General features: G+C 44.9%; 1 protein-coding gene across 2 annotated transcripts in view; it reads right to left on the reverse strand.

The window, feature by feature from the left end:
- Nucleotides 1-26944, reverse strand: part of LOC130293400 (dickkopf-related protein 3-like) — a 68951-nt gene that overhangs the window by 22314 nt on the left and 19693 nt on the right. For both annotated transcript variants that reach the window (XM_056542037.1, XM_056542038.1), the window contains 3 exons: nucleotides 12352-12444; nucleotides 9336-9483; nucleotides 5646-5802 (listed from right to left, as the gene is read on the reverse strand). In XM_056542037.1, coding sequence (XP_056398012.1) covers nucleotides 5646-5802; nucleotides 9336-9483; nucleotides 12352-12444 — 398 coding nt within the window. The remainder of the gene's footprint in view (nucleotides 1-5645; nucleotides 5803-9335; nucleotides 9484-12351; nucleotides 12445-26944) is intronic.

Raw genomic sequence — 26944 nt, forward strand, 5'->3', positions numbered from 1 at the left:
CAAACGCTGATTTTTGTGGTGAGGATGTAGAAGAGGTTTTCTTCTGATGACTCTTCCGTTAAGACCATATTAGTTCAAGTATGTCTTTATAGTGGAATAGTGTACCACAACTCCAGTGTCTGCCAGATCTTTCTGGAGGGACTGTGCAGTCAAACGTGTGTTTTGAATATTTTTTCTCACAATCCTGCAAGCTGTTCTGTCTGATATTTTTCTTGGTCTTCCAGATCTTGCTTTAACTTCCACTGTTCCTGATGACTGCCATTTCTTAATTACATTCCGAACAGAGGATATTGACATCTGAAAATGTTTTGTTATCTTCTTATAGCCTTCTCCAGCTTCGTGAGCGTCAACTATTTTCAGTTTCAGATTTCTAGACAACTGCTTTGAAGAACCCATTGTGCTGATTATTGGGGCAAGATCAGATGAGTCTGGGCATTTAAAACCTTTGAGATTGACATCACCTGGTCTTCCCAGATGATAATTGAGAACAATCCATGACACTGGCAGGTCTCAGCTTTGCAAAGGGGGCAGTGCATGCTATAAATTCTGCAGGGTGCCCAAACGTTTGCAAACGCCATTTTTTTGTTTTCTGTTATTTTGAAGGTGTAAATGATGGAAATGAAATCTAACTTTTGTTGACATATTATAAGAATGTCTAATCTGTAATTTGATGCCTTTTGGAGATTTTTCCATCTTTCCTTGGCTTCTTTATGCACATTAATACAAATTTTTACCTGGAGTGCCCAAACTTTTGATGACCTGAGAACAGAATATTGGGACAGGATATGGGGATGGGACATGAGGATGAGATATGAGGACAGAATATGAGGTTGGGATATGAAGATGGGATAGGAGGTCTGAATAAGGGGACGGGATGTGAGGTCGGGATATGAGGACGGGATATGAGGATGGGATATGAGGTCAGAATAAGAGGAGGGGATTTGGGGTCAGGAGGACAGCATATGACAACATTTTCTTTTTCCTCCCCCACAAGGATAAGGTAGGAAAAAACGGGCAGCGCCGGATACTCAGCTGGCAACATTATAAATAGCAGCTAAACTTAAACAAAAGTTACAATGATAAAACAAAATCAATTTGGGAAAAAGTTCTATGGATGCGTGAAACTAAACTAAGGGCACACAACAAGGGGGCATACTGCCAGGGTATCATAGTCTATAATTATGTATTCTATATTTCTTTATAGAATTTATTGCATGCATTTTGACAGGTCATGTTTTTTGTTGAAGGTGTTTGGACATGATACTAAAATATTCTAATAATCCCACTTATTTCTTAAATATGTTTGCAGAAACGCTCCACTTATTTCTAAAGACACAGACCAGACCCATAGCAACCAATCAGATCACTTCTTTTATTTTTCAGGGGTCTTTTTTTATTTTTTATTTAAGAAGCAATCTAATTGGTTGCTATAGGTCTGGTCTGTATCTTTGGTTAGCGTTTTTTTTTTTCCTTCACAAGTTTTAATAAATCTCCTCCTTTGGCTTTATACAGTAAACAATGGAGGATGCCAGTAATGTTGACCACAGCTGTATATGTATAAGCACAGGTTTAGAGGCCACTTAAGTTATGGACATCTTTGGTTCACACCTTATGGTAAATTATGTTCCAACATTTCATGCTAGTTTATTTGTTAATGCATTGTTATAGTGGTTGGGGCTCAGTTTTTCTGATAAAGAGCTCCAAATCCCCTGCATATGAATACTTGCCAACTTTCTTGAGAATCTGGTTGGAAAAGGAGTTTAGTTTTAGTTTAACCTTGCTCAAACTTGTGTGTTTTGGGAGCATTTCTGGGAATTATGGAGGGATTTTCAGGGGCATGGTTTACATGTCCCAATTATGCCTTTTAAAATGTTCAACATGCATACACATAGAATATTCCACATCAACCACTAGAAAAACAGAGTGTTGAAAAAGACTAGAGCCAAGCCAGAATACAGTATGTATCAAGGCCCCTAACAGATCCAGCATTGACTTACAATGAATGACACTACCTCCAACAGAAGGCACCTTTAATGATCGTGCTCAGACTCTGCCCCGCTGCACCCTAGACTTAAAATCTCTTCTCAGAGGTTCATCTACACTTGGCACTCAACAATTGTTCTCCTAGTAAGTTATCACCAAGAAGTAGGGAATTCTATTAAACATGTGCAGCATTTTGTCTGGGCAGGGCAGAGTCAGTGCGCGGACATAAAGCATGATCAAGTTATGGCATCTAAGGGCAACTGAGGTGCACAGTGGGACTTCGGATGGGTTGATTGTATTCATATTTTAAATTACTGTAGTTCCAGTTGTAAATACAAGTCACTTTACATTTACAGTGCATGTAAATTGTATTTACTTTGTGGCAAAACCCTTTAAGGGATTACTGCAGCCTTAGACAACTTATACCCTATCCGCAAGATAGGAGATAAGTGTCTGATCTCGGGGGGGGGGGGGGGGGTCCGAATGCTGGGACATCCTGCGATCTCCTGTACGGAGCCCAGGCTCTGCCGCGGCTCTTTCCATGCAGGAGGCGTGTCGACTGCAGCATGATGCCGTGGCCAACACGCCCCTTCATGAATCTCAATGGATGAGATGCAGCGTTCGTGCAACCCCCACCCCTCCCATAGAGCTGAATGGAGGGAGCGTGTCTGTCGACCTCCTAATGAGGTTGAGGACACGAGCATTAGCCGTGCAGAGCCGCATCAGTTCCGGGTCCCCGTACAGGAGATCATGGAGGGTCTCAGTGGTCAAACTCAATTACAATTACATATGCTGAGGAACTGCCGGGGAACTGATACAAAACCGTATATTTAAAAAGTTATGTGAATGAAGTCTAAAATCTGCATTTTACATGCCGTTTGCCATGTCTTCTGATGTGCATGATTTATTAGGAGGTTGTGGTTTGATGGCTACACTAGCTTTATGCTACCATATATTTCAGCTACAATTTACACTAGCTCTCTAGCACAAATTGTAGTAAATCTGGTGTCCATACCCATGTATGCCCACCTTACGCTAAGCTCAGCCAACTCAGCGTAACATTGAAAAAGTCACAATTTGGTTGCGCAAACCAGGTGTTCATGCAAAAATACTGGCTTCATGAATTTCCTTCTACAGTATTCTGCACCAAATTCACACCAAAATCTAGTGTGACTTTGTGCCTGAAAACTTTCGTTTGAAAAATTTTACACCTGTGCAGAGGGAAAGTTGACCAGTTGCCTATAGCAACCAATCAGATCGGTTCTTTTATTTATTTTTTAAAAAAGGCCTCTGAAAAATTGCCCACAGGTTCCTATGGGCAACTGGCTTTTTCTCTGCATAGGTTTTGATAAATCTTCCAGATAAACTCCCTGTAGTGTTGTTTATATAGGTGCATTTTTATATAAACAGTGATGATAATTAAAGGAAATCTGTCATCAGTTTCACCTGCACTAACCTGTCGGCACAGACAGGTAGTGCAGGTGACACTGATGACAACCACACTTATCTGGTTCTGTTCCGTGGACTGATTCTCCTGCAATTTTGCTCCGTTTCTTCCGTTCCGGATCTGACTTGGAGTATGGGTGGAGCTTAGTGACATCCCCGCTGCTGTTTGCTAGCAGAGGGACCCAGCAGAGAAGCAGCAGCAGTGACGTTATGAAGCTCTGCCCATGCTCCAAGTCGGCCCCAGAATGGAAGATACAGCGGGAGAATCAGACAATGGAACGGGATCAGGTAAGTATGGTTGTCATCAGTGTCACCTGCACTTCCTGTCTTACCGATAGGTTACTGCAAGTGAAACTGATGACAGATTTCCTTTAACCTCTTAAGGATGTAGGGCGTACCTGCACGCCCTACGCCCGGTCCCGGTGTTTAAAGAGGGGTCACGCCGTGACCCCGCATCACTCTGGGTCGGTCCAGGCTGCTAATCATAGCCGGGACCCTGGGCTAACAGCGCGCGGCACAGCGATCGTGTTAACCCTTCAGACGCGGCGATCAAAGTTGACCGCCTTGTCTGAAAGCGAAAGTAAACTCTTCCTGGCAGCTCACTGGGGCTGATCGGGACATCGCGATTTTATTGTGATGTCCCGATCAGCTGGGACGCAAGCGGAGGTCTCCTTACCTGTCTCCGTGGCGTCCGATTGACGATTGATTGCTCCAAGCCTGAGCTACAGGCTAGAGCAATCGAGCCCCTATCTGACTGATCCGTGCAAAGCTATGGCTTTGCAGGGATCAGCATAGAAGATCAGTGTGTGCAGTGCTATAGGTCCCTATGGGAGCTATAGCACTGCAAAAAAAAAGTGAAAAAAAAAAAGTTAACAAAGGTCATTTAACCCCTTCCCTAATAAAAGTTCAAATCACCTCCCTTTTCCCATAAAAAAACTGTGTAAATAAAAATAAACATATGTGGTATCGCCGCGTGCAGAAATGCCCGAACTATTAAAATATATCGTTAATTAAATTGCACGGTCAATGGCGTGCGTGCAAAAAATTTCCAAGGTCCAAAATAGTGTATTTTCGGTCACTTTTTATATCATTACAAAAAGTCTGATGAATACAAAAAATGGTATCGATAAAAACTTCAGAACACTGCGCAAAAAATGAGTCCTCATACCGGCCCGTACGCGGAAAAATAAAAAAAGTTATAGGGGTTAGAAGATGAGAATTTTTAACATATACATTTTCCTGCAAGTAGTTAGGATTTTTTTCTGAAGTACAACAATATCCAACCTATATAAGTAGGGTATCCTTTTAACCGTATGGACCTACAGAATAAAGATAAGGTGTTATTTTTACCGAAAAATGCACTGCGTAGAAACGGAAGCCCCCAAAAGTTACAAAATGACATTCTTTTCTTCAATTTTGTCGCACAATGAATTTTTTTCCCGTTTCGTTGTGGATTTTTGGGTAAAATGACTAATGTCACTGCAAAGTAGAATTGGTGGTGCAAAAAAATAAGCCATCATATGGAATTTTATGTGCAAAATTGAAAGCGTTATGATTTTTAGAAGGTGATGAGGAAAAAATTAAAATTCAAAAACGGAAAAACCCTGCATCCTTAAGGGGTTAAGGTTAGGTAGGAATCTCACTATGTCTGGACAGTAAGTTAGAGTTAAAGGGGTACTCCCATTGAAAACTTTTTTTTTTTTTTTTTTTAATCAACGGGTGCCAGAAAGTTAAACAGATTTGTAAATTACTTCTATTAAAAAATCTTAATCCTTCCAGTACTTTTTAGGGGCTATATACTGCAGAAGAAATGCTTTTCTTTTTTGATTTCTCTGATGTCACGACCACAGTGCTCTCTGCTAACTTCTGCTGTCCATTTTTGGAACTGCCCAGAGCAGGAGAAAATCCCCATAGCAAAGATATGCTGCTCTGGACAGTTTTTAAAATGGACAGCAGAGGTAAGCAGAGAGCACTGTGGTGGTGACATCAGAGAAATCCAAAAATAAAAGCATTTCCTCTGCAGCATACAGCCCATAAAATGTATTGGAAGGATTAAGATTTTTTAATAGAAGTAATTTACAAATCTGTTTTACTTTCTGGCACCAGTTCATTAAAAGGAAAAAAAAAGTTTTCCACGAGAGTACCCCTTTAAACATTGACATACCATTTCTCTAATGTACACATTCACAAATGACTGTGTTATAGAGCAATCTTACCCTTTACTGGTGCACACCAGACCTTCAGCGCAATGACAATACTGCAAACCCAAATCATAATCTGCCCGAAAGTTTATCAGCTTTAAGAGGTTGCTGCTCTGTGTACTACATTGTTCACCTTCAGATGGAAGTGGCAAGCATACTGGGAATGGAAGTCCTGTAATGCAGAGAAAAGCAAAATGCCTATTAGTACAGTATATATAACATATACAACTATCAGTGTAACCAAACAATTAAAACAGTCAACTATAATTAATCATAAATTCTAATGAATATTTTTTACGAATAAATAATTAAAAGAAACATCTAAAAAAATTCTCCTAACTTTGTTAAATTATCCTTGATTTTCTGCCTAACACATTGAAGTGTAGGTTTCTTTGTTGGTTTTGATTTCCGACTGGTATTTTCCCATGGTATTTACTAAGGTTTCCCTATATTTTCCCAAGGTATTTACCAAGGTTTCCCTACATTTTGCACTTTTCCCTACATTTTGCTTTTTTTTACAACTGTTCTGATCTGTTGGGTTTTCCTCAGCTCAAATCCACCACATTTTCTTTGGAAACCTTAGTAAATATGTTGAGATCTTTCAAAACTGTCGGGGACATGCCACTTTTGTTGGGACCACGCCCCCTTTATCCCGTGGTCATGCCCCCTTTTTCGGGGTTTTCTTGTAAAATGGAGGGTTTCGTTTTCTTTGGTCGGAAATTGTGTCGCAAGGGACGTGCGACACAGTTTGGGCACAAAACCCAACAAAAAAAGAGTCGGGATCACGTTAGTAAATAAACCCCATTGTGTTATACTTAGTGCAGGCCTATATGTGCCATAACTGTAATCCAACATGACCGATCCTTCTATCTTCTCACATCTGCCACTGGGAAAGAGTTTAAACAATCACATGAAATAGTCAGCTGGTCCCACCAAAATTGTGTGTTTGGCTGACTTTTATCCAGTTTGTCTGGACACTATAGTAAAACTGGACTTCCATTGATGGCCACTAGTATGCATTCATAGGGGTTCATATCAAACTTTTTACAGAATGGGAATGGTGACTTGGTTTGCATGGTAACAAACCCCTATCTGGTCTTGCAATAGTTCTAGCAGTTCTGTACTACTCACACAACATATTTATAAACCAACAAGAACAGAAGGATCAGAGAGCTGGCGAGCTGAATGTTTAGGTTGATCCTCTTCTGGTAGTCCCTAAAGACATAACATACATGGTCAGCAGAGCAGAACATGCATTATACTAAGGGCATTGGGCTGATAACTGAAAGCCAACGGATAGCTAGCTCTCTTGTCTGAATGGTGCCAATTTCCTATAAGAATCGAATTCTCTTGTTTCAAAAACAAATCTTTTAAGTGTGTCAGCAAATACTGGAGAACAAGCACCAATGAAATAGAATACCCCTGTTATTCTGCAGACACAATAGACAGATCTTAATCTCAGGTGATACGTCAGCTTTTGTTGCATTTGACTTGCAAGTTAAACCAAAAGAACAGATTGAGAAGTTAAAATATCAAGTTTCCCTGTTTACAGACCTCACTTCTTACAGATGGGGTTTACTACCTGTCAATACAGGTGAGTACAAGTATTATGTCGTATGACAAATGCTCCATACAAAAATACAGGCTCAACTTCCTTAAAGTGGTGACCCACCTTAGGGTCCCAAATCAGAATTTATAGTAGAGGGTAAACGCGTTGTAGATAAGGGTCTCTACATAGCTCCAACAGTTTAGAGACACCTTTCTTACATTTGGTTTACATGTGCGAACGTATGGGATTAGTCCTTTTATATATTTATGCTGTTCACTGCTGTATCAGGATTAGTGTTGCTCGCGAATATTCGCAATACGAATTTTATTCGCGAATATCGCATTAGCACTATATATTCGTAATTACGAATATTGTTTTTTTTTTTATTTATTTTTTTTTTTTTTTACAGTACACATCACAGTGATCATCCCTCTCTGCTTCCAGCTTGTGTGGTGTAAAGAAGGCTCTAATACTACTGTGTGAGACCGGTGTGCAAATTTTCGCTTATGCCAATTTAGTATTTGCTCATTTTTGCATTTGTTAATTTTCGCACGCGCAAATTTTCGCATATGCGAAAATAAAACGAGAATATTACGAATATGCGAATATTCGCGAATATATGATGAATATTCGTCCATATATTCGCGAATATTCGCGAATTCGAATATGGCCTATGCCGCTCAACACTAATCAGGATATGTCTGTACATAAAGGCCCAGAGATGTTATATGTTTGCATCATGTCACTTATGGTATCTCACATGAGGGTACACCACTCACATTTTTGTAACTATTTTACTCTGTCTTTTCATGTGACAACACTGAAGATATGAACATTTTCTACAATGTAAAGCAGTGAGTGCACAGCCCATATAACAGTGTGTAATGTTGTGCCCCCTCAAAATTACTCCATACACAGCCATTAATGTCTAAACCTTGGCCACAAAAGTGAGTACACCCCTAAGAGGAAATGTCCAAAGTGTCAATATTTTGGGTGGCCACCATTATTTTCCAGAACTGCCTTGAGCCTCTTGGGCTTGAGTTTACCAGAGATTCACAGGTTGCCGCTGGAGTCCTCTTTCACTCCTCCATGATGACAACAAGGAGCTGGTGAATGTTAGAGACTTTGCACTCCCTCACCTTCCGTTTGAGGATGCCCCACAGATGCTCAATAGATTTAAGGTCTGGAGACATGCTTAGCCAGTCCATCACCTTTTCCAGAAGGCTTCCTTCTGGGACAACAGCCATGCATAACAATTTAATGCAGTATGTGTCGCATAGTCTTGGCACTGACTGGCTTATCCCTAGCCCTTAACCTCTGCAGGAATGCTGGAAGCACTCATACGTCTATTTCCAAAAGAAAACCTCTTAATATGATGCTGAGCATGTGCACTCAACTTCAGTGGTCCACCATGGCAAAGCCTGTTCTCAGTGGAACCTGTCCTGTGAAACCACTGTATGGTCTTGCCCACCATGCTGCAGCTCAGTTTCAGGGTCTTGGCAATCTTCTTATGGCCTAGGCCATCTTTATGTAAAGTTAAATTTTTTTTTCCACATCTTCAGAGTTCTTTGCCATGAGGTGCCATGTTGAACTTCCAATGACCAGTATTAGAGAGTGTGAGAGTGATAACACCAATATTAAGACAACTGCTACCATTTACACCTGAGACCTTTTATCACTAAGGAGTCACATGACAACAGAAGGGAAAATGGCTATTTGGGCCCAATTTGGACATTTCCACTTAGGAGTGTACTCTTGTTGTCAAAGTTTATACATTAATGGTTGTGTGTTGCTTATTTTGAGGGGGCACAACATTAAACACTGTTGTACAAGCTATGCACTCACTATGTTACATTGTAGCAGAGTATCATTTCTTCAGTGTTGTCATTTGAAAAGATATAATAAATAGTTACAAAAATAAGATGTCACATCGCCGGGGTCCCGTTGCTGGGGATCCCTGGGATCTCCGCTGCGGCACCCCGCTATCATTACTGCACAGAGCAAACTCGCTCTGTGCGTAATGACCGGCGATACAGGGTCCGGTGCATCGTTACATCACGGCTCCGCCCCCTCGTGAAATCACAGCCTGTCCCCTTAATGCAAGTCTATGGGAGGGGGATTCTGCTCTACATGCAGATAAATTGTATTGAACATACTGCCAGTTCTGGAGCAGCAGAATCCGGGAGCACACTGATCTTCTGTCATCTCGCACCTTGCTCCACCACTTTCGGCGATCAGACGTTCAGTACATTTGCTCAGGGCGCAGACCCACCCAGGACAGCACTCTTCATCTTGCTGACAAGTCTGATACAGAGATAAAGAACCATGTTATAATGCTTATATATTATCTGAAATGCTCAGAGGCAGAATATTTTCTGGTGGGGTGACATTCCAATATAGCAAAACAGGTGACATGTCACCTTGACAAATTAATATTATTATTAAGGATCTGTTCACACCTACAGTATCCAATGAAATTGCCAAGTGTCTTCTCGGCAGAATTGCTGTACTGTTAACCTTTTCCAACCTCTCTTTTCTCTTCTTAAAGGGGGTAATCCGGTGGAAAATAAGTGGAAAGCAAATGTTTTCAAATCAACTGGTGCCAGAAAATTAAACAGAATCTTAAATAACTTCTATTTAAAAATCTTAATCCTTCCTGTACTTATAGGCTGCGTTATGCTCCAGAGGAAATTGTGGTGTTCTCTTCTGTCTGACCACACTGCTCTCTGCTGACACCTCTGTCCATTTCAGGAACTGTCTAGAGTAGAAGCGAATCCCCATAGCAAACCTCTCCTGCTCTGGACAGTTCCTGACACAGACAAAGGAGAGCACTGTGGTCAGACTGGAAAGAACTACACAACTTCCTCTGAAGCATACAACATCTGATAAATACTGGAAGGATTAAGATTAAGTAATTTACAAATCTGCATGACTTTCTGGCACCAGTTGATTTGAAAACATTTTTTATTTACTGGAGTGCCACTTAAGTGATAATGCTAGTGCTCTACTGCAGAGCTGTCTATGAAGAGCAGAGAAGAGGGTTGGGAAAAAGACAGAACAAAGCCCCACATGGCTGATACTTGCCATTTTATTTGTTTACCCGGTAGTAATAATGTAGCATATGGTATCTCACCTGACTCTAAGAGAAAAGTAAAATGCAAATGACAGATGTCACCTCCCATGCTTACTGTATGAATAAATACTGACCACTTAGCATGTGCCATTTATAATACTGGTGTCTTGAGGGTTTATTCACACTACAAGATCTTCTACAGGGCCACCATCAATGGGGTACAGGCAATACCCTAGTACGAGGCCCAGTGCCCAGGGGGGGCCGGGCTCCATGACTGATCCCGATCACTGTCCGCTGGAAGTAGACAGTGCAAGCAGGAACATCTCTGAGGTTCCGTGCATCCTGATTATTTGGCTGGGCAGTGGAGCAGTAAAGAGGAGGACCGGCCAGGATTGTGAGTTTATGGCGCCTGCACCTAGTTAGCTTCCGTGGTCTGATCACTGCTCCTCCGGGACGGGAATCTACTGCTATGGCCCATAGGCCATAGCACTAAATCCTGACTCCAGACTAGAGAAGGAGTGATCCAACCACTAAAACGGGCAGGTATACAGACACACTGCCTGCAGCCGCATATTATATATGGCTGGAGGCAGTATGTCTGTGGAGGGCCTACAGCAGTATATGGTGGCAAAGAGGGAAGGGGGTCATTAAATATATATGGGGGCACCAAGAGGGGGGTCAATAAATATATATGGGGGCACAAAGAGGGGGTCAATAAATATTTATGGGGGCACAAAGAGGGGGTCAATAAATATATATGGGGGCACCAAGAGGGGGTCAATAAATATATATATATATGGGGGCACAGAGGGGAGGTGGGTCTACAAATATATATGACGCACCAAGAGGGGGCAATTTGATATATATGGGGGCACCAAGAGGGGGTGATTAAATATATTTATATGGAGGCACCAAGACAGGGTCATTAAATATTTAGGGGGGCACAGAAGGGAGGGGGATTTACAAATATATATGTGGGCACCAAGGGGGTCATTAACAATATACAGGGAAAAATGGGGGGTTTATAAATATATAGGGGGGCACAGAGGGGTGTACAAATATATACAGGGGCAAAGGGAGGCGCAAAGTGGGCCCTATTAATGTGTGCAGCCATACACATGAGGAGTGTGTAAAGTAGTGGGCATTGTGCTGAAGAAAGGCGCCTAAAATGTTTGTCTGGCAGGTTCTTTGGAGACGAGTCTTCATGATGGCCTCTAATCAAAGTAGACATAACTTGTGAGTCAGTAAATGTAACTGTAATCCCTTATAATGGCTGCAGAGCCCTTGCTAGTATCAACCTCTGTATGATCAGTATGTGGCAATATTGTTGAATTTTTAGGGCAGTTTCACAGTAACTAGATTAGGGAGTATTCGAATATGGCAGGGTGCAGTGCAGTAAAATACTGTGCAGCACAATATCTTACTGCACTGCATCTGCTATAATCTAATTAGAAATATATAATTAGAAAATAAAATAAGATTAGGGACTGGCCCTGGGGGCGGATTTGGGGGGCGGGCCACGTGGTGGAAGGGGGGGCCCAGGTCTTTAGCTGTTTAAGGGGCCCCGAAATTTCTGATGGCAGCCCTGATCTCTCGTCCTGAGATATCCTGGGCGGAGATTCCATCTGTAGCAGTACTTGGAAGTGCGCCGTCTCTATGTTCATTCTTTCTGCAGTGTCTGGGAACCGGAATTTTCATTGCAAATTTCCGTGGAAAGTAGCATCTAATCGGAAACATTGGGAAATTTGGGCGTGAAATTCCGCTTGGAAAATATCCAGCATGAATGAGCCCTAATAAAACGGATGGACTTTATTATGACCTAATCCTGCTTATTCTAGTGGGTCTGACCTTTTGTCATCATTGGATAATTTATGTGGCCCTCTGCTTTCATCATTCACAGATAGATGTGCTTCTGATGAGCCGTAAAAACATTCTGATCAGCTGACAAATCAGCTGATTGCCGGCCTAATATAAAGGGCGATATTATCTTGTTTGGACGATTGATGCCCCCCATGTCATATTGCTCTAATAAAAATAAAAATCTAAATAAGTAGGAGACAGGTTCTATTTGAGACAGTATAAGAATATTTGTTTCTCACCATTTCGGCACTTTTGCAATCTAGGCACTCTGCGATATCAGGCGAAAGATGGCAATACTGGTTCTCCAGGCAGTTACGTGAATCATTACACTCCTGTGGCATGTAATCCCAGAATACAAAGGGAAAAAAAACATTATATTATGTCACAGTATTATTATTATTATTGTGTGGCATCTTTTCTTACAACTCTGCAATGTTGTCTTATCTGTGTTAATCTTCCTAGAAATGTATTAATACATTAAAGGAGTACTCCGGTGGAAAACTTTTTTTTTTTTTTTATCAACTGGTGCCAGAAAATTAAACAGATTTGTAAATGACTTCTTTTAAAAAATCTTAAACCTTTCAGTACTTATTAGCTGCTGAATACTACAGAGGAAATTCTTTTATTTTTGGAACACAGTGCTCTCTGCTGAATCACGAGCACAGTGCTCTCTGCTGACATCTCTGTCCATTTTAGGAACTGTCCAGAGCAGCATATGTTTTCTATGGGGATTTTCTCCTACTCTGGAGAGTTCTTAAAATGGACAGAGGTGTCAGCAGAGAGCACTGTGTTCGTGATTCAGCAGAGAGCTCTGTGTTCCAAAAAGAAAATCATTTTTTCTGTAGTATTCAGCAGCTAATAATTACTGGAAGGATTAAGATTTTTTAATAGAAGTAATTTAAAAATCTGTTTAACTTTCTGGCACCAGTTGATAAAAATAAAAAAAACAACTAAGTTTTCCACCGGTGTACCCCTTTAACAACTCGATGGTACAATTTTGCTTGTCAAAGGGGTGTGTCCCAAATAGCCTTCAACACTAATTGGACAGTCCGTAAATATAATTCATAAGAGCAAGGAAACAGGGCACTCACCACACGATTGGATACTTCAGTGAAGGGTTTATTAGCAGATCCTCATAACATCAAGTGCTGTGCAGACAAGAATCGGTGCAGGGGTGTCTCGTAGGGCAACGGTGCCGTTTCGCGCACTGGCTGCACTTCAACTGGCCCACACACATCATACCTGTACATCGCTGCGTGTCAAAGACCAGGGCACAGCAATGTACAGGTATGCTGCGTGTCCTAAGGGTTAGTACATGTTCACCATGTGGATGGGAACTGGCAGGCTACTGTTATCAGCAGTCGGGACCTTAAAGGGGTACTCCGGTGGAAAACCTTTTTTTTTTAAGGGGTACTCCACCCCTAGACATCTTATCCCCTATCCAAAGGATAGGGGATAAGATGTCTGATCATGGGGGTCCCGTTGCTGGGGACCCCCACAATATAGCATGCAGCATCCACCTGTATCTGCTTCTGGCAGCGCTGGAGGTTCTGGCTCCCGACCACGTCCGCAACGCCCCCTCCCATAGACTTGCATTGAGGGGGCGGGGCGTGACGTCAGCGCTGCTGGAAGCAGATACAGGTGGGTGCGGCATGCTATATTGTAGGGGTCCCCAGCGGCGGGACCCCCCGCGATCAGACATCTTATCCCCTATCCTTTGGATAGGGGATAAGATGTTTAGGGGTGGAGTATCCCTTTAAAACAGCTGGTGCCAGAAAGTTAAACAGATCTGTAAATGACATCTATTAAAAAATCTTTACCCTTCCAGTACTTTTTAGCAGCTGTATGCTACAGAGGAAATTATTTTCTTTTTGAATTTCTTTTTTGTCTTGTCCATAGTGCTCTCTGCTGATACTTCTGTCCGTGTCAGGAACTGACCAGAGCAGCATAGGTTTGCTATGGGGATTTACTCCTTCTCTGGACAGTTCCTGATACGGGCATCAGGTGTCGGCAGAGAGCCCTGTGGACAAGACAAAAAAGAAATTCAAAAAGAAAAGAATTTTCTCAGTAGCATACAGCTGCTAAAAAGTACTGGAAGGGTAAATATTTTTTAATTGAAGTCATTTACAAATCTTTTTAACTTTCTGGCACCAGTTGATTAAAATAAAAAAAAGTTTTCCACTGGAGTACCCCTTTCAGGCAATTCTACTGATGTCTGCCATTAACCCTTTAGAATGCTGATGCTGAATGCTGATGACCGCATATGAAGTATCTGTGGTGCTCAGAGAAACTTATTGGACCACCCACAGTGCAAACGTTATGCTTACCTGCTCCTGGCCATCAGCTGAGCTTTACTTTTGGGGCCTGTCTTCTAGCAGTATGCCTATGCATAGCATTGATCAGTATTTGAAATTAAAAGATTGGAATAAATAGTCCCCTGTGGGAACTTAAAAAGCGTTAAAAAAAAAAGTAACAAAAAATGTCATAAATGTAAAAAAAAGCCCCTTCCCCCAATAAACATTTCAATTCCCCTCTTTTCCTATGTTACAAAAATATTCTAAACGTTAAAGAAAATTCCAAAATGCTGCTTTTAGGGTGATTTCTTTATACGGCTGCAGGATCTGGGGGTGAAATTTCTGCCATATCCCCACCGGACAAGCGCCTCATCTCGTTCATTTAAGTAAGCCTATTGGAGTCAGATACTCACTCCGGTCGGCTCATTTTTGCACTGCATCAGTTTTATTGCCGGACTTAAAACTGCGGCATACAACGGATTGCAGTCCGTAAACAAAACCGGATATGGAGCAAAAAAGGAGCCGATTAGAGTCACTATCTGACTCTGGTAGGCTTATTCAAATGAGAAATTTCCCAGCTGATGCGGCAGCCGTATGAACAAATTGTAAAGTGAATGTAGCCTTACTCGCATCATATGCCAGAATAAAAATAAAAAGTGATCACAAAGTCACATATAAACTAGAGTTTACAGCACAAAAATTAGCCGTCATACAGCTTTGTATATGAATTAAAGGGGTACTTCGGTGGAAAACATATTTTTTTTTAAATCAACTGGTGTCAGAAGGTTAAACAGATTTGTAAATTACTTCTATTAAAAAAAATCTTAATCCTTCCAGTACTTATCAGATGCTGTATAATACAGAGGAAGTTCTTTTCTTTTTGAATTTATTTTCTGTCTGTCCATGGCACTCTCTGCTGACATCTCTGTTCATGTCAGGAACTTTCCAGAGCAGGAACAATTCCCCATAGAAAACCTCTCCCTGCAGCTATTGCCTTTGTGTCTCTCTGCAGATATATTGTTGGTGGGACAAGCAGGGCTCTGTACACTGAGGAAAAGCAGGGCTCTGTACACTGAGGACAAGCAGAGTTCTGTACACTGAGGACAAGCAGGGCTCTGTACACTGAAGACAAGCAGGGCTCTGTACCCTGAGGACAAGCAGGGCTCTGTACCCTGAGGACAAGCAGGGCTCTGTACACTGAGGACAAGCAGGGCTCTGTACACTGAGGACAAGCAGGGCTCTCTGCACTGAGGACAGGCTGGACTCTGTACACTGAGGACAGGGAGAACTCTGTACACTGAGGACAGGCAGGGCTCTGTACACTGAGGAAAAGCAGGGCTCTATACAGTGAGGACAAGCAGGGCTATGTACAGTGAGGACAAGCAGGGCTCTGTACACTGAGGACAAGCAGGGCTCTGTACACTGAGGACAAGCAGGGCTCTGTACACTGAGGACAAGCAGGGCTCTGTACACTGAGGACAAGCAGGGCTCTCTGCACTGAGGACAATCAGGGCTCTGTACAGTGAGGACAATCAGGGCTCTGTACAGTGAGGACAATCAGGGCTCTATGCACTGAGGACAAGCAGGGCTCTGTACACTGAGGACAAGCAGGGCTCTCTGCACTGAGGACAATCAGGGCTCTGTACAGTGAGGACAATCAGGGCTCTGTGCACAAGCAGGGCTCTATGCACTGAGGACAAGCAGGGCTCTGTACACTGAGGACAAGCAGGGCTCTGTGCACTGAGGACAAACAGGGCTCTGTACACTGAGGACAAGCAGGGCTCTGTGCAGTGAGGCTCTGTGACACACTCCTGGCTCACACAGCAGAATGATTGACAAGCCAGGAGCCTGCACAGAGCCCTGGTTGTTCTGCCCTCACTTCCTATATTTGGACTCCACAGAGAGCTGCTTGGACAGGATTTTTCCACCCCAAAATATATATTTTTTAAATGTTAACTAATGTGTATTACAAATATACATATAATGTTATTATCTATATTATATAAAAAGTTTTTGCAGAAAACAGGTACACTTTAAGGTCAAAATGGGTTTATCTTGAAGGGGTTAAATGGGTTATCTGGTGAAAGTGTTTTTCTTAGAACATGGCCAAGCTGCCTGCTTACACAAAAAATACTTCCCAAAAATTCTTGCCCAGGGTCCAATCAGAATTAAAGTTGGTCCTGCACCTACCCAATGATGCTTCAAAGAGGTACTCCTCCTCCTAGACACCTTATCTCCTATCCAATCCATGGCCACCATTGGGGAACCGGGGGAGCCCCCTCTCCCTGTCAATTCCATAGATGCTGTGATCAGTACTGATCACAGCATTTATTGGGTTAATGCTGCTGTGAACCGCTGCAATCAGATTTGGGTCCTGCCGTAAATCTCCTGCGCATCATGAAGACCAGGAGATCAATGGGAGGTATGCATATGTCCTATTGTGGCAACATATCAAAAGATAGGTAGTAAGCATATGTCCTATAGCGGAAGGGGTTAAGGCACAGGCATTGGTTTCCAAATTACAGAAAAACTTAATTCTGGATTTGCCAAAGTACCATAGAAAGATGTTTTCAGGAAAGACAATGCAAAATATATGGTGACAGGAACCTTCTGATTCACTATTGCACTTGTTAAACTAGCTCCTCTGGTTGTTCTCGGGAAGCCGCAGGAGAGCTCACATGACCACTATAATTTTTGCCACCTGACAATTGTTATACAAAATATGACTAAACCCCATTTACATAATGATACGGTATGCACGATACACAACTATTCTGAGGATATTATGACTCATGGATAACTCAGGGACGATGACACTTTGTAACAATAGCATCAACATATTTACCTCATATTCACAATTGTAATGGCAGGTCAGGTAATCTATGTGTATACAATTTGCAATGGTATTAAAAAGCACCCGCCACTTTTGGGTTAATATTGTTTCCTATATTACATACAGGATGGCCACAATGTGGTTTGGAAGATATGTGCCTTGCAAGCCTTATTTGTATGGCTTCTGTCATCCTCATGGCAAACAAATGGGGATCCTGGTCTCAACCGCACGACAAAGCAATATCACCGACTCGCTTGTCCAGAATTAACAGATCAATTGTTGCTCTAGAATGGACCAGGAAGTGATAACTACAGTGCAGTGGCTGCTGATTGGTTAATGAAATATATGTTTTTGTATGGAGTGTAGAGAGCAGTACAGGACCTTAAAGGAAATATCCAGTGGTGAACAACTTATCCCCTATCCTAAGGATAGGGGATAAGTTTGAGATCGCGGGGGGTCCGACCGCTGGGGCCCCCTGCGATCTCCTGTACGGGGCCCCGACAGCCCGCGGAAAGGGGGCGTGTCGACCCCTGCACGAAGCGGCGGCCGACATGCCCCCTCAATAAAACTCTATGGCGGAGGCGAAGCGCTGCCTTCGGCAATCTCCGGCTCTGCCATAGCGATGTATTGAGGGGGCGTGTCGGCCACCGCTTCATGCGGAGGTCGACACCCGCTATCTGGCCGGAGAGCCTGGCCCCCGTACAGAGAGATCGCAGGGGGCCCCAGTGATTGGACCCCTCGCAATCTCAAACTTATCCCCTATCCTTAGGATAGGGGATAAGTTTTTCTCCACTGGACTACCCCTTTAAAGGGGTTATCCTGTGGGAGGGGCAGTGCCCATTATACAGTGTATGTGTGTATATATATATATATATATATATATATATATATATAAAAAACTCTACTCTCCTCCAGCACTCCCGTGGTGCCTCCAGTGTCCTGCTTCGGTCCCCGGCTGCAATCTTCATGAGCTGCAGAGTAATGCTTGGGCCCTAGTGACGTTGGGGGGCCCAGTGTGTCATACTGCCACTCAGCTAGTCACTGGCCACAGCAATGTCCTACTTTAGCTAGGGATTGGCTGAGCGGCAAGATGACCAACTGAGCCCCAGCGCCACTTTGGGCCTAAGCCTCACACTTTCTTTCAGGAAGAGGACCACAGCTGGGAACCTGACCACGACATTGTAGGCACCGTGGAAGTGCTGGAAGTGCTAGAGGTTTCTTTTTTTAAATACTGTAGAATGGGCATTGTTCTAAACCCTCCCTCCTCCCCCTGTTAACTCCTTTAAATATGACAAGTGTTACATATGACAGGGCCACATTGGATAGGCACTGCTGTATTAATTTGTATTCTGTCGGTCGCTTACATTACAAAGTGGCTACCATATTTTCTTTCAGAAGGCAACCATCATGAAAAAACATTTTGGGTCCATTTTAGCAATGATCCCAAATCTGTGGCTCTCCAGCTGTTTAAAAACCACAACTCCTAGCATGGTTAGGCATGATTTGGCAGTAAGCCAGAGATGCGCCTGACCCAGTTAATCTGCACCTTCTCTGGACAATGTTCACACACATGTTGCATGTTTTTGGCTGCACATTGGGAACAAATGTATTAGTTGTACACTTTTTTTCATGGTAAAAAGTCATGAAGTCATTTTATGCTGCTTAAGAGTATGTTTAAATGTTGCGTATACGTTGCAGATTTTATTTTGCTTATTTTATGATGTGTTTATTAATGTGAATAAACAATTCGACACAGCATAATATCTGCAGCATAAAATCCACAGTGTATACTCCATGTATACCCTATAGTAGAAAAGAGCCTAAGTGCAGATAGGTTGTCTCTATATACTTACACCTGATACAGATGCAAAGCCTAATGATTTTAGTATGGGCAAAGAGGACATAGGCATAAAGTGCTGGCAAACATCACACATGCTGAGACACATCCACAAAAACCTGTGTGGTAGAGGGTGTGATGCAGAGCAGATAGAATAACCCTAAGGTCAGATGGCATTAACCCCTCTTATTCGTGACGCCAGGGCGTGGGTTATCTTCAATACCACCCGAAGGTATGCCGCTGGATCCTGAGCTAGGCACGGGGGCAATAATGACTCCGACGCTAAGTTATGGAACAACTGTATCTTTACTGAATTAGACAGGTGGAATAGTCTATACAGCTTAGCTAGGTTCACAGAGGTGACCAGTGACTTCAGAGACCTTAGGGTTTGCTGGGACTTGCAGTAGATTTGGGCAATTTTAGTGCAGGCCACTCTCACTTGACAAAAGATGACTGTGACTGACTTGACTTGACTTGAGACTGACTAAGCTGTGACTGTAGCTTACTTGTAGACTTGATGATTTGTGGCTGCAGACTTAACTTGAGGCCTCCTATGAACTCCAGACACACTCTAGGACTTGACTGCACTGGACCTTAGCAAAGACTAAGACAGAGAGAGCAGAGGCTCCACCCAAGGCTTATATGTAGGAGACTCTGGTGGGGTCCCATAGGTCACTCTTAGGTCACATGGTCACTGATACCTCACGGGATTACACTCACATGACATCTCACATGACAACTGGTGATCACATGTTAACATTTCTTAAAGCGATAACACTCATATAAACTTTACAGTATAACACATGGCAGAAAATATATACATGAGGGATAGGTGTAGAGGGGGCCCAGGGGTCACTGTAGGGAGGCTGCCGGACAGGGCAGCAGGGGTACGGGGGTACAACTCCCGTACTGGCCCACCGCACCTGCATTATCCAGAAAGGAGCATATCTCAGTGAGGTAAATTCATGGCCAAATATCAAAGGTAGAAAGGTTTGTATGAGTAAAAAAAAAAAAAAAAAGAGTGTGGCCCGGTCACATTGCTCGCCATTGACCACTAAGGGCATGTTTCTAAATTTTTTGTGAATGTTTAGGTCAACTTTAACAGTTAAAATTCCTAGCTGTCTTTTTCTGAGCCTAGTTGTCACATTGCCTAGGGATCAGTGCAGATCTGAGCTTGCCCCAAACCACTTACCCTACCTACTTGGATGATCTACCCTAAGCAGTTCCCCAACTGGATAACGGTCCCTACCCTGAAATATGAGCATAGGGCATCAGTCAGACAAGCAAGGTTGACAATACACGTGTATATACCTGTTACGCCGAGCGCTCCGGGTCCCCGCTCCTCCCCGGAGCGCTCGCTACACTCTCCTCACTGCAGCGCTCCGGTCAGATCCACTGACCCGGGGCGCTGCGATACCGCCTCCAGCCGGGATGCGATTCGCGATGCGGGTAGCGCCCGCTCGCGATGCGCACCCCGGCTCCCGTACCTGACTCGCTCTCCGTCAGTCCTGTCCCGGCGCGCACGGCCCCGCTCCCTAGGGCGCGCGCGCGCCGGGTCTTTGCGATTTAAAGGGCCACTGCGCCGCTGATTGGCGCAGTGGTTCCAATTAGTGTTATCACCTGTGCACTTCCCTATATCACCTCACTTCCCCTGCACTTCCTTGCCGGATCTTGTTGCCATCGTGCCAGTGAAAGCGTTTCCTTGTGTGTTCCTAGCCTGTGTTCCAGACCTCCTGCCGTTGCCCCTGACTACGATCCTTGCTGCCTGCCCCGACCTTCTGCTACGTCCGACCTTGCTTCTGTCTACTCCCTTGTACCGCGCCTATCTTCAGCAGCCAGAGAGGTTGAGCCGTTGCTAGTGGATACGACCTGGTCACTGCCGCCGCAGCAAGACCATCCCGCTTTGCGGCGGGCTCTGGTGAAAACCAGTAGTGACTTAGAACCGATCCACTAGCACGGTCCACGCCAATCCCTCTCTGGCACAGAGGATCCACTACCTGCCAGCCGGCATCGTGACAGTAGATCCGGCCATGGATCCCGCTGAAGTTCCTCTGCCAGTTGTCGCTGACCTCACCACGGTGGTCGCCCAGCAGTCGCAACAGATAGCGCAACAAGGCCAACAGCTGTCTCAACTGACCGTTATGCTTCAGCAGTTACTACCACAGCTTCAGCAATCATCTCCTCCGCCAGCTCCTGCACCTCCTCCGCAGCGAGTGGCCGCTTCTGGTCTACGACTATCCTTGCCGGATAAATTTGATGGGGACTCTAAGTTTTGCCGTGGCTTTCTTTCCCAATGTTCCCTGCACCTGGAGATGATGTCGGACCAGTTTCCCACTGAAAGGTCTAAGGTGGCTTTCGTAGTCAGCCTTCTGTCTGGAAAAGCCCTGTCTTGGGCCACACCGCTCTGGGACCGCAATGACCCCGTCACTGCCTCTGTACACTCCTTCTTCTCGGAAATTCGAAGTGTCTTTGAGGAACCTGCCCGAGCCTCTTCTGCTGAGACTGCCCTGTTGAACCTGGTCCAGGGTAATTCTTCCGTTGGCGAGTATGCCGTACAATTCCGTACTCTTGCTTCAGAATTATCCTGGAATAATGAGGCCCTCTGCGCGACCTTTAAAAAAGGCCTATCCAGCAACATTAAAGATGTTCTGGCCGCACGAGAAATCCCTGCTAATCTACATGAACTTATTCACCTAGCCACTCGCATTGACATGCGTTTTTCCGAAAGGCGTCAGGAGCTCCGCCAGGATATGGACTCTGTTCGCACGAGGCGTTTCTTCTCCCCGGCTCCTCTCTCCTCTGGTCCCCTGCAATCTGTTCCTGTGCCTCCCGCCGTGGAGGCTATGCAGGTCGACCGGTCTCGCCTGACACCTCAAGAGAGGACACGACGCCGCATGGAGAATCTCTGCCTGTACTGTGCTAGTACCGAACACTTCCTGAAGGATTGTCCTATCCGTCCTCCCCGCCTGGAAAGACGTACGCTGACTCCGCACAAAGGTGAGACAGTCCTTGATGTCTACTCTGCTTCTCCACGTCTTACTGTGCCTGTGCGGATGTCTGCCTCTGCCTTCTCCTTCTCTGCTGTGGCCTTCTTGGACTCCGGATCTGCAGGAAATTTTATTTTGGCCTCTCTCGTCAACAGGTTCAACATCCCGGTGACCAGTCTCGCCAGACCCCTCTACATCAATTGTGTAAACAATGAAAGATTGGACTGTACCATACGTTTCCGCACGGAGCCCCTTCTAATGCGCATCGGACCTCATCACGAGAGGATTGAACTTTTGGTCCTCCCCAATTGCACTTCTGAAGTTCTCCTTGGACTTCCCTGGCTTCAACTTCATTCCCCAACCCTGGATTGGTCCACTGGGGAGATCAAGAGTTGGGGGCCCTCTTGTTCCAAGGACTGCCTAAAACCGGTTCCCAGTAACCCTTGCCGTGACTCTGTGGTTCCTCCTGTAACCGGTCTCCCTAAGGCCTATATGGACTTTGCGGATGTTTTTTGCAAAAAACAAGCTGAGACTCTACCTCCTCACAGGCCTTATGATTGTCCTATCGACCTCCTCCCGGGCACTACTCCACCCCGGGGCAGAATTTATCCTCTGTCCGCCCCAGAGACTCTTGCCATGTCTGAATACGTCCAGGAAAATTTAAAAAAGGGCTTTATCCGTAAATCCTCCTCTCCTGCCGGAGCCGGATTTTTCTTTGTGTCCAAAAAAGATGGCTCTCTACGCCCTTGCATTGACTACCGCGGTCTTAATAAAATCACGGTTAAGAACCGCTACCCCCTACCCCTCATCTCTGAACTCTTTGATCGCCTCCAAGGTGCCCACATCTTTACCAAACTGGACTTAAGAGGTGCTTATAATCTCATCCGCATCAGAGAGGGGGATGAATGGAAAACGGCATTTAACACCAGAGATGGACACTTTGAGTATCTGGTCATGCCCTTTGGCCTGTGCAACGCCCCTGCCGTCTTCCAAGACTTTGTTAATGAAATTTTTCGTGATCTCTTATACTCCTGTGTTGTTGTATATCTGGACGATATCCTGATTTTTTCTGCCAATCTAGAAGAACACTGCCAGCATGTCCGTATGGTTCTTCAGAGACTTCGTGACAATCAACTCTATGCCAAAATAGAGAAATGTCTGTTTGAATGCCAATCTCTTCCTTTCCTAGGATACTTGGTCTCTGGCCAGGGACTACAAATGGATCCAGACAAACTCTCTGCCGTCTTAGATTGGCCACGCCCCTCCGGACTCCGTGCTATCCAACGTTTTTTGGGGTTCGCCAATTATTACAGACAATTTATTCCACATTTTTCTACCGTTGTGGCTCCTATCGTGGCTTTAACCAAAAAAAATGCCGATCCCAAGTCTTGGCCTCCTCAAGCGGAAGACGCCTTTAAACGGCTCAAGTCTGCCTTTTCTTCGGCTCCCGTGCTCTCCAGACCTGACCCATCTAAACCCTTCCTATTGGAGGTTGATGCCTCCTCTGTGGGAGCTGGAGCTGTCCTTCTACAAAAAAATTCTTCCGGGCATGCTGTTACTTGTGGTTTTTTTTCTAGGACCTTCTCTCCGGCGGAGAGGAACTACTCCATCGGGGATCGAGAGCTTCTAGCCATTAAATTGGCACTTGAGGAATGGAGGCATCTGCTGGAGGGATCAAGATTTCCAGTTATTATTTACACCGATCACAAGAACCTCTCCTACCTCCAGTCTGCCCAACGGCTGAATCCTCGCCAGGCCAGGTGGTCTCTGTTCTTTGCCCGATTTAATTTTGAAATTCACTTTCGGCCTGCCGATAAGAACATTAGGGCCGATGCTCTCTCTCGTTCCTCGGATGCTTCTGAAGTTGAACTCTCTCCGCAACACATCATTCCTCCTGACTGCCTGATTTCCACTTCTCCAGCCTCCATCAGGCAAACTCCTCCAGGAAAGACCTTTGTTTCTCCACGCCAACGCCTCGGAATCCTCAAATGGGGTCACTCCTCCCATCTCGCAGGTCATGCGGGCATCAAGAAATCTGTGCAACTCATCTCTCGCTTCTATTGGTGGCCGACTCTGGAGACGGATGTTGTGGACTTTGTGCGAGCCTGCACTATCTGTGCCCGGGATAAGACTCCTCGCCAGAAGCCCGCTGGTTTTCTTCATCCTCTGCCTGTCCCCGAACAGCCTTGGTCTCTGATTGGTATGGATTTTATTACAGACTTACCCCCATCCCATGGCAACACTGTTATTTGGGTGGTCGTTGATCGATTCTCCAAAATGGCACATTTCATCCCTCTTCCTGGTCTTCCTTCAGCGCCTCAGTTGGCTAAACAATTTTTTGTACACATTTTTCGTCTTCACGGGTTGCCCACGCAGATCGTCTCGGATAGAGGCGTCCAATTCGTGTCTAAATTCTGGAGGGCTCTCTGTAAACAACTCAAGATTAAATTAAATTTTTCTTCTGCATATCATCCTCAATCCAATGGACAAGTAGAAAGAATTAACCAGGTCTTGGGTGATTATTTACGACATTTTGTTTCCTCCCGCCAGGATGACTGGGCAGATCTTCTACCATGGGCCGAATTCTCGTATAACTTCAGAGTCTCTGAATCTTCCTCCAAATCCCCATTTTTCGTGGTGTACGGCCGTCACCCTCTTCCCCCCCTCCCTACCCCCTTGCCCTCTGGTCTGCCCGCTGTGGATGAAATTTCTCGTGATCTTTCCATCATATGGAGAGAGACCCAAAATTCTCTCTTACAGGCTTCATCACGCATGAAGAAGTTCGCGGATAAGAAAAGAAGAGCTCCTCCCATTTTTTCCCCTGGAGACAAGGTATGGCTCTCCGCTAAATATGTCCGCTTCCGTGTCCCTAGCTATAAGTTGGGACCACGCTATCTTGGTCCTTTCAAAATTTTGTGCCAGATTAATCCTGTCTCTTACAAACTTCTTCTTCCTCCTTCTCTTCGTATTCCTAATGCCTTTCACGTTTCTCTTCTTAAACCACTTATCATTAACCGTTTCTCTCCCAAATCTGTTCCTCCCACTCCTGTTTCCGGCTCCTCGGACATCTTCTCCGTCAAAGAGATTCTGGCATCCAAAAAGGTCAGAGGGAAAACCTTTTTTTTAGTGGATTGGGAGGGTTGTGGTCCAGAAGAGAGATCCTGGGAACCTGAGGACAATATCCTAGACAAAAGTCTGCTCCTCAGGTTCTCAGGCTCTAAGAAGAGGGGGAGACCCAAGGGGGGGGGTACTGTTACGCCGAGCGCTCCGGGTCCCCGCTCCTCCCCGGAGCGCTCGCTACACTCTCCTCACTGCAGCGCTCCGGTCAGATCCACTGACCCGGGGCGCTGCGATACCGCCTCCAGCCGGGATGCGATTCGCGATGCGGGTAGCGCCCGCTCGCGATGCGCACCCCGGCTCCCGTACCTGACTCGCTCTCCGTCAGTCCTGTCTCGGCGCGCGCGGCCCCGCTCCCTAGGGCGCGCGCGCGCCGGGTCTTTGCGATTTAAAGGGCCACTGCGCCGCTGATTGGCGCAGTGGTTCCAATTAGTGTTATCACCTGTGCACTTCCCTATATCACCTCACTTCCCCTGCACTTCCTTGCCGGATCTTGTTGCCATCGTGCCAGTGAAAGCGTTTCCTTGTGTGTTCCTAGCCTGTGTTCCAGACCTCCTGCCGTTGCCCCTGACTACGATCCTTGCTGCCTGCCCCGACCTTCTGCTACGTCCGACCTTGCTTCTGTCTACTCCCTTGTACCGCGCCTATCTTCAGCAGCCAGAGAGGTTGAGCCGTTGCTAGTGGATACGACCTGGTCACTACCGCCGCAGCAAGACCATCCCGCTTTGCGGCGGGCTCTGGTGAAAACCAGTAGTGACTTAGAACCGATCCACTAGCACGGTCCACGCCAATCCCTCTCTGGCACAGAGGATCCACTACCTGCCAGCCGGCATCGTGACAATACCGTACAGAATTAGTAGAAAAGGGGTTAATCAGAGACAAGTCAGAGTCACAAAACCAAGAGGGAAGTGCAATACAAAATCACAAAAAGAGGCAATGTCAGGACAATCAAGGGTCAAACCTTGAGGATAGCATGGTACAAAATCAGGAGGCATGATGAATTATCAAAAAAAGGCAGAGGTCAGGTCAACTGGAGTCAGAACAGGGCAATGAGGAACAAAATACTAGTGAAGGCCAAAAACCACAATCATGGACATAGACAATAGACATTGCACAGTTTAAATATTCCATCTCTGGGAGGCATGAGCACCGGTGGTGCAACTGATTGGCTCATTGCTCACACCTTCTCATTGGGTAAGGTGGCCACTTCTCCTAATGATGAACAGCCCTGTGATGCCACTGCCAGGATGGCAAGGAACGCCACCAGATAACCAACAGAGAAATGGCGGCAGCACTTGGACCCAGGACAGATCTGTATGTGACACTAGTGCTCAATATCACACATCAATATCATGGGTCTCCTTCTGGCTGCGGTTCCTACAGTATAGGATTGCCTGCATCCTCTCACACTAGGAGACCACCTGGGAAGCTCTGAAGTCTTTAAATGAGCTCCAGCGGGTGGACTTCTGAGCCTCATCAACTTTCAGGCTGCAGTGAAGCATATGGACTGGGAGCTTCTCTGTTCTCCCCCAATCCCAACTACTAAGTCATGTTTTTGGATTTTAGATTCAACCTGAACTGGAGAAATTCCTTTAAATGTCCCTGTTTTGTGTAATGACTCAATATTTTCCATGAGGACAGATCTTACCACTGCTATACAGCTTGGCAGGCAGGCAGCTAGACACAGTACCATACCTTCCTCAACATCTGTTTTGTTTTCAACTTTGTCTTCTGGCATCTAACATTACATAACTCCGATAAGTG

Source organism: Hyla sarda, chromosome 10, assembly GCF_029499605.1.
Source record: "Hyla sarda isolate aHylSar1 chromosome 10, aHylSar1.hap1, whole genome shotgun sequence".
Classification (NCBI taxonomy): domain Eukaryota; kingdom Metazoa; phylum Chordata; class Amphibia; order Anura; family Hylidae; genus Hyla; species Hyla sarda.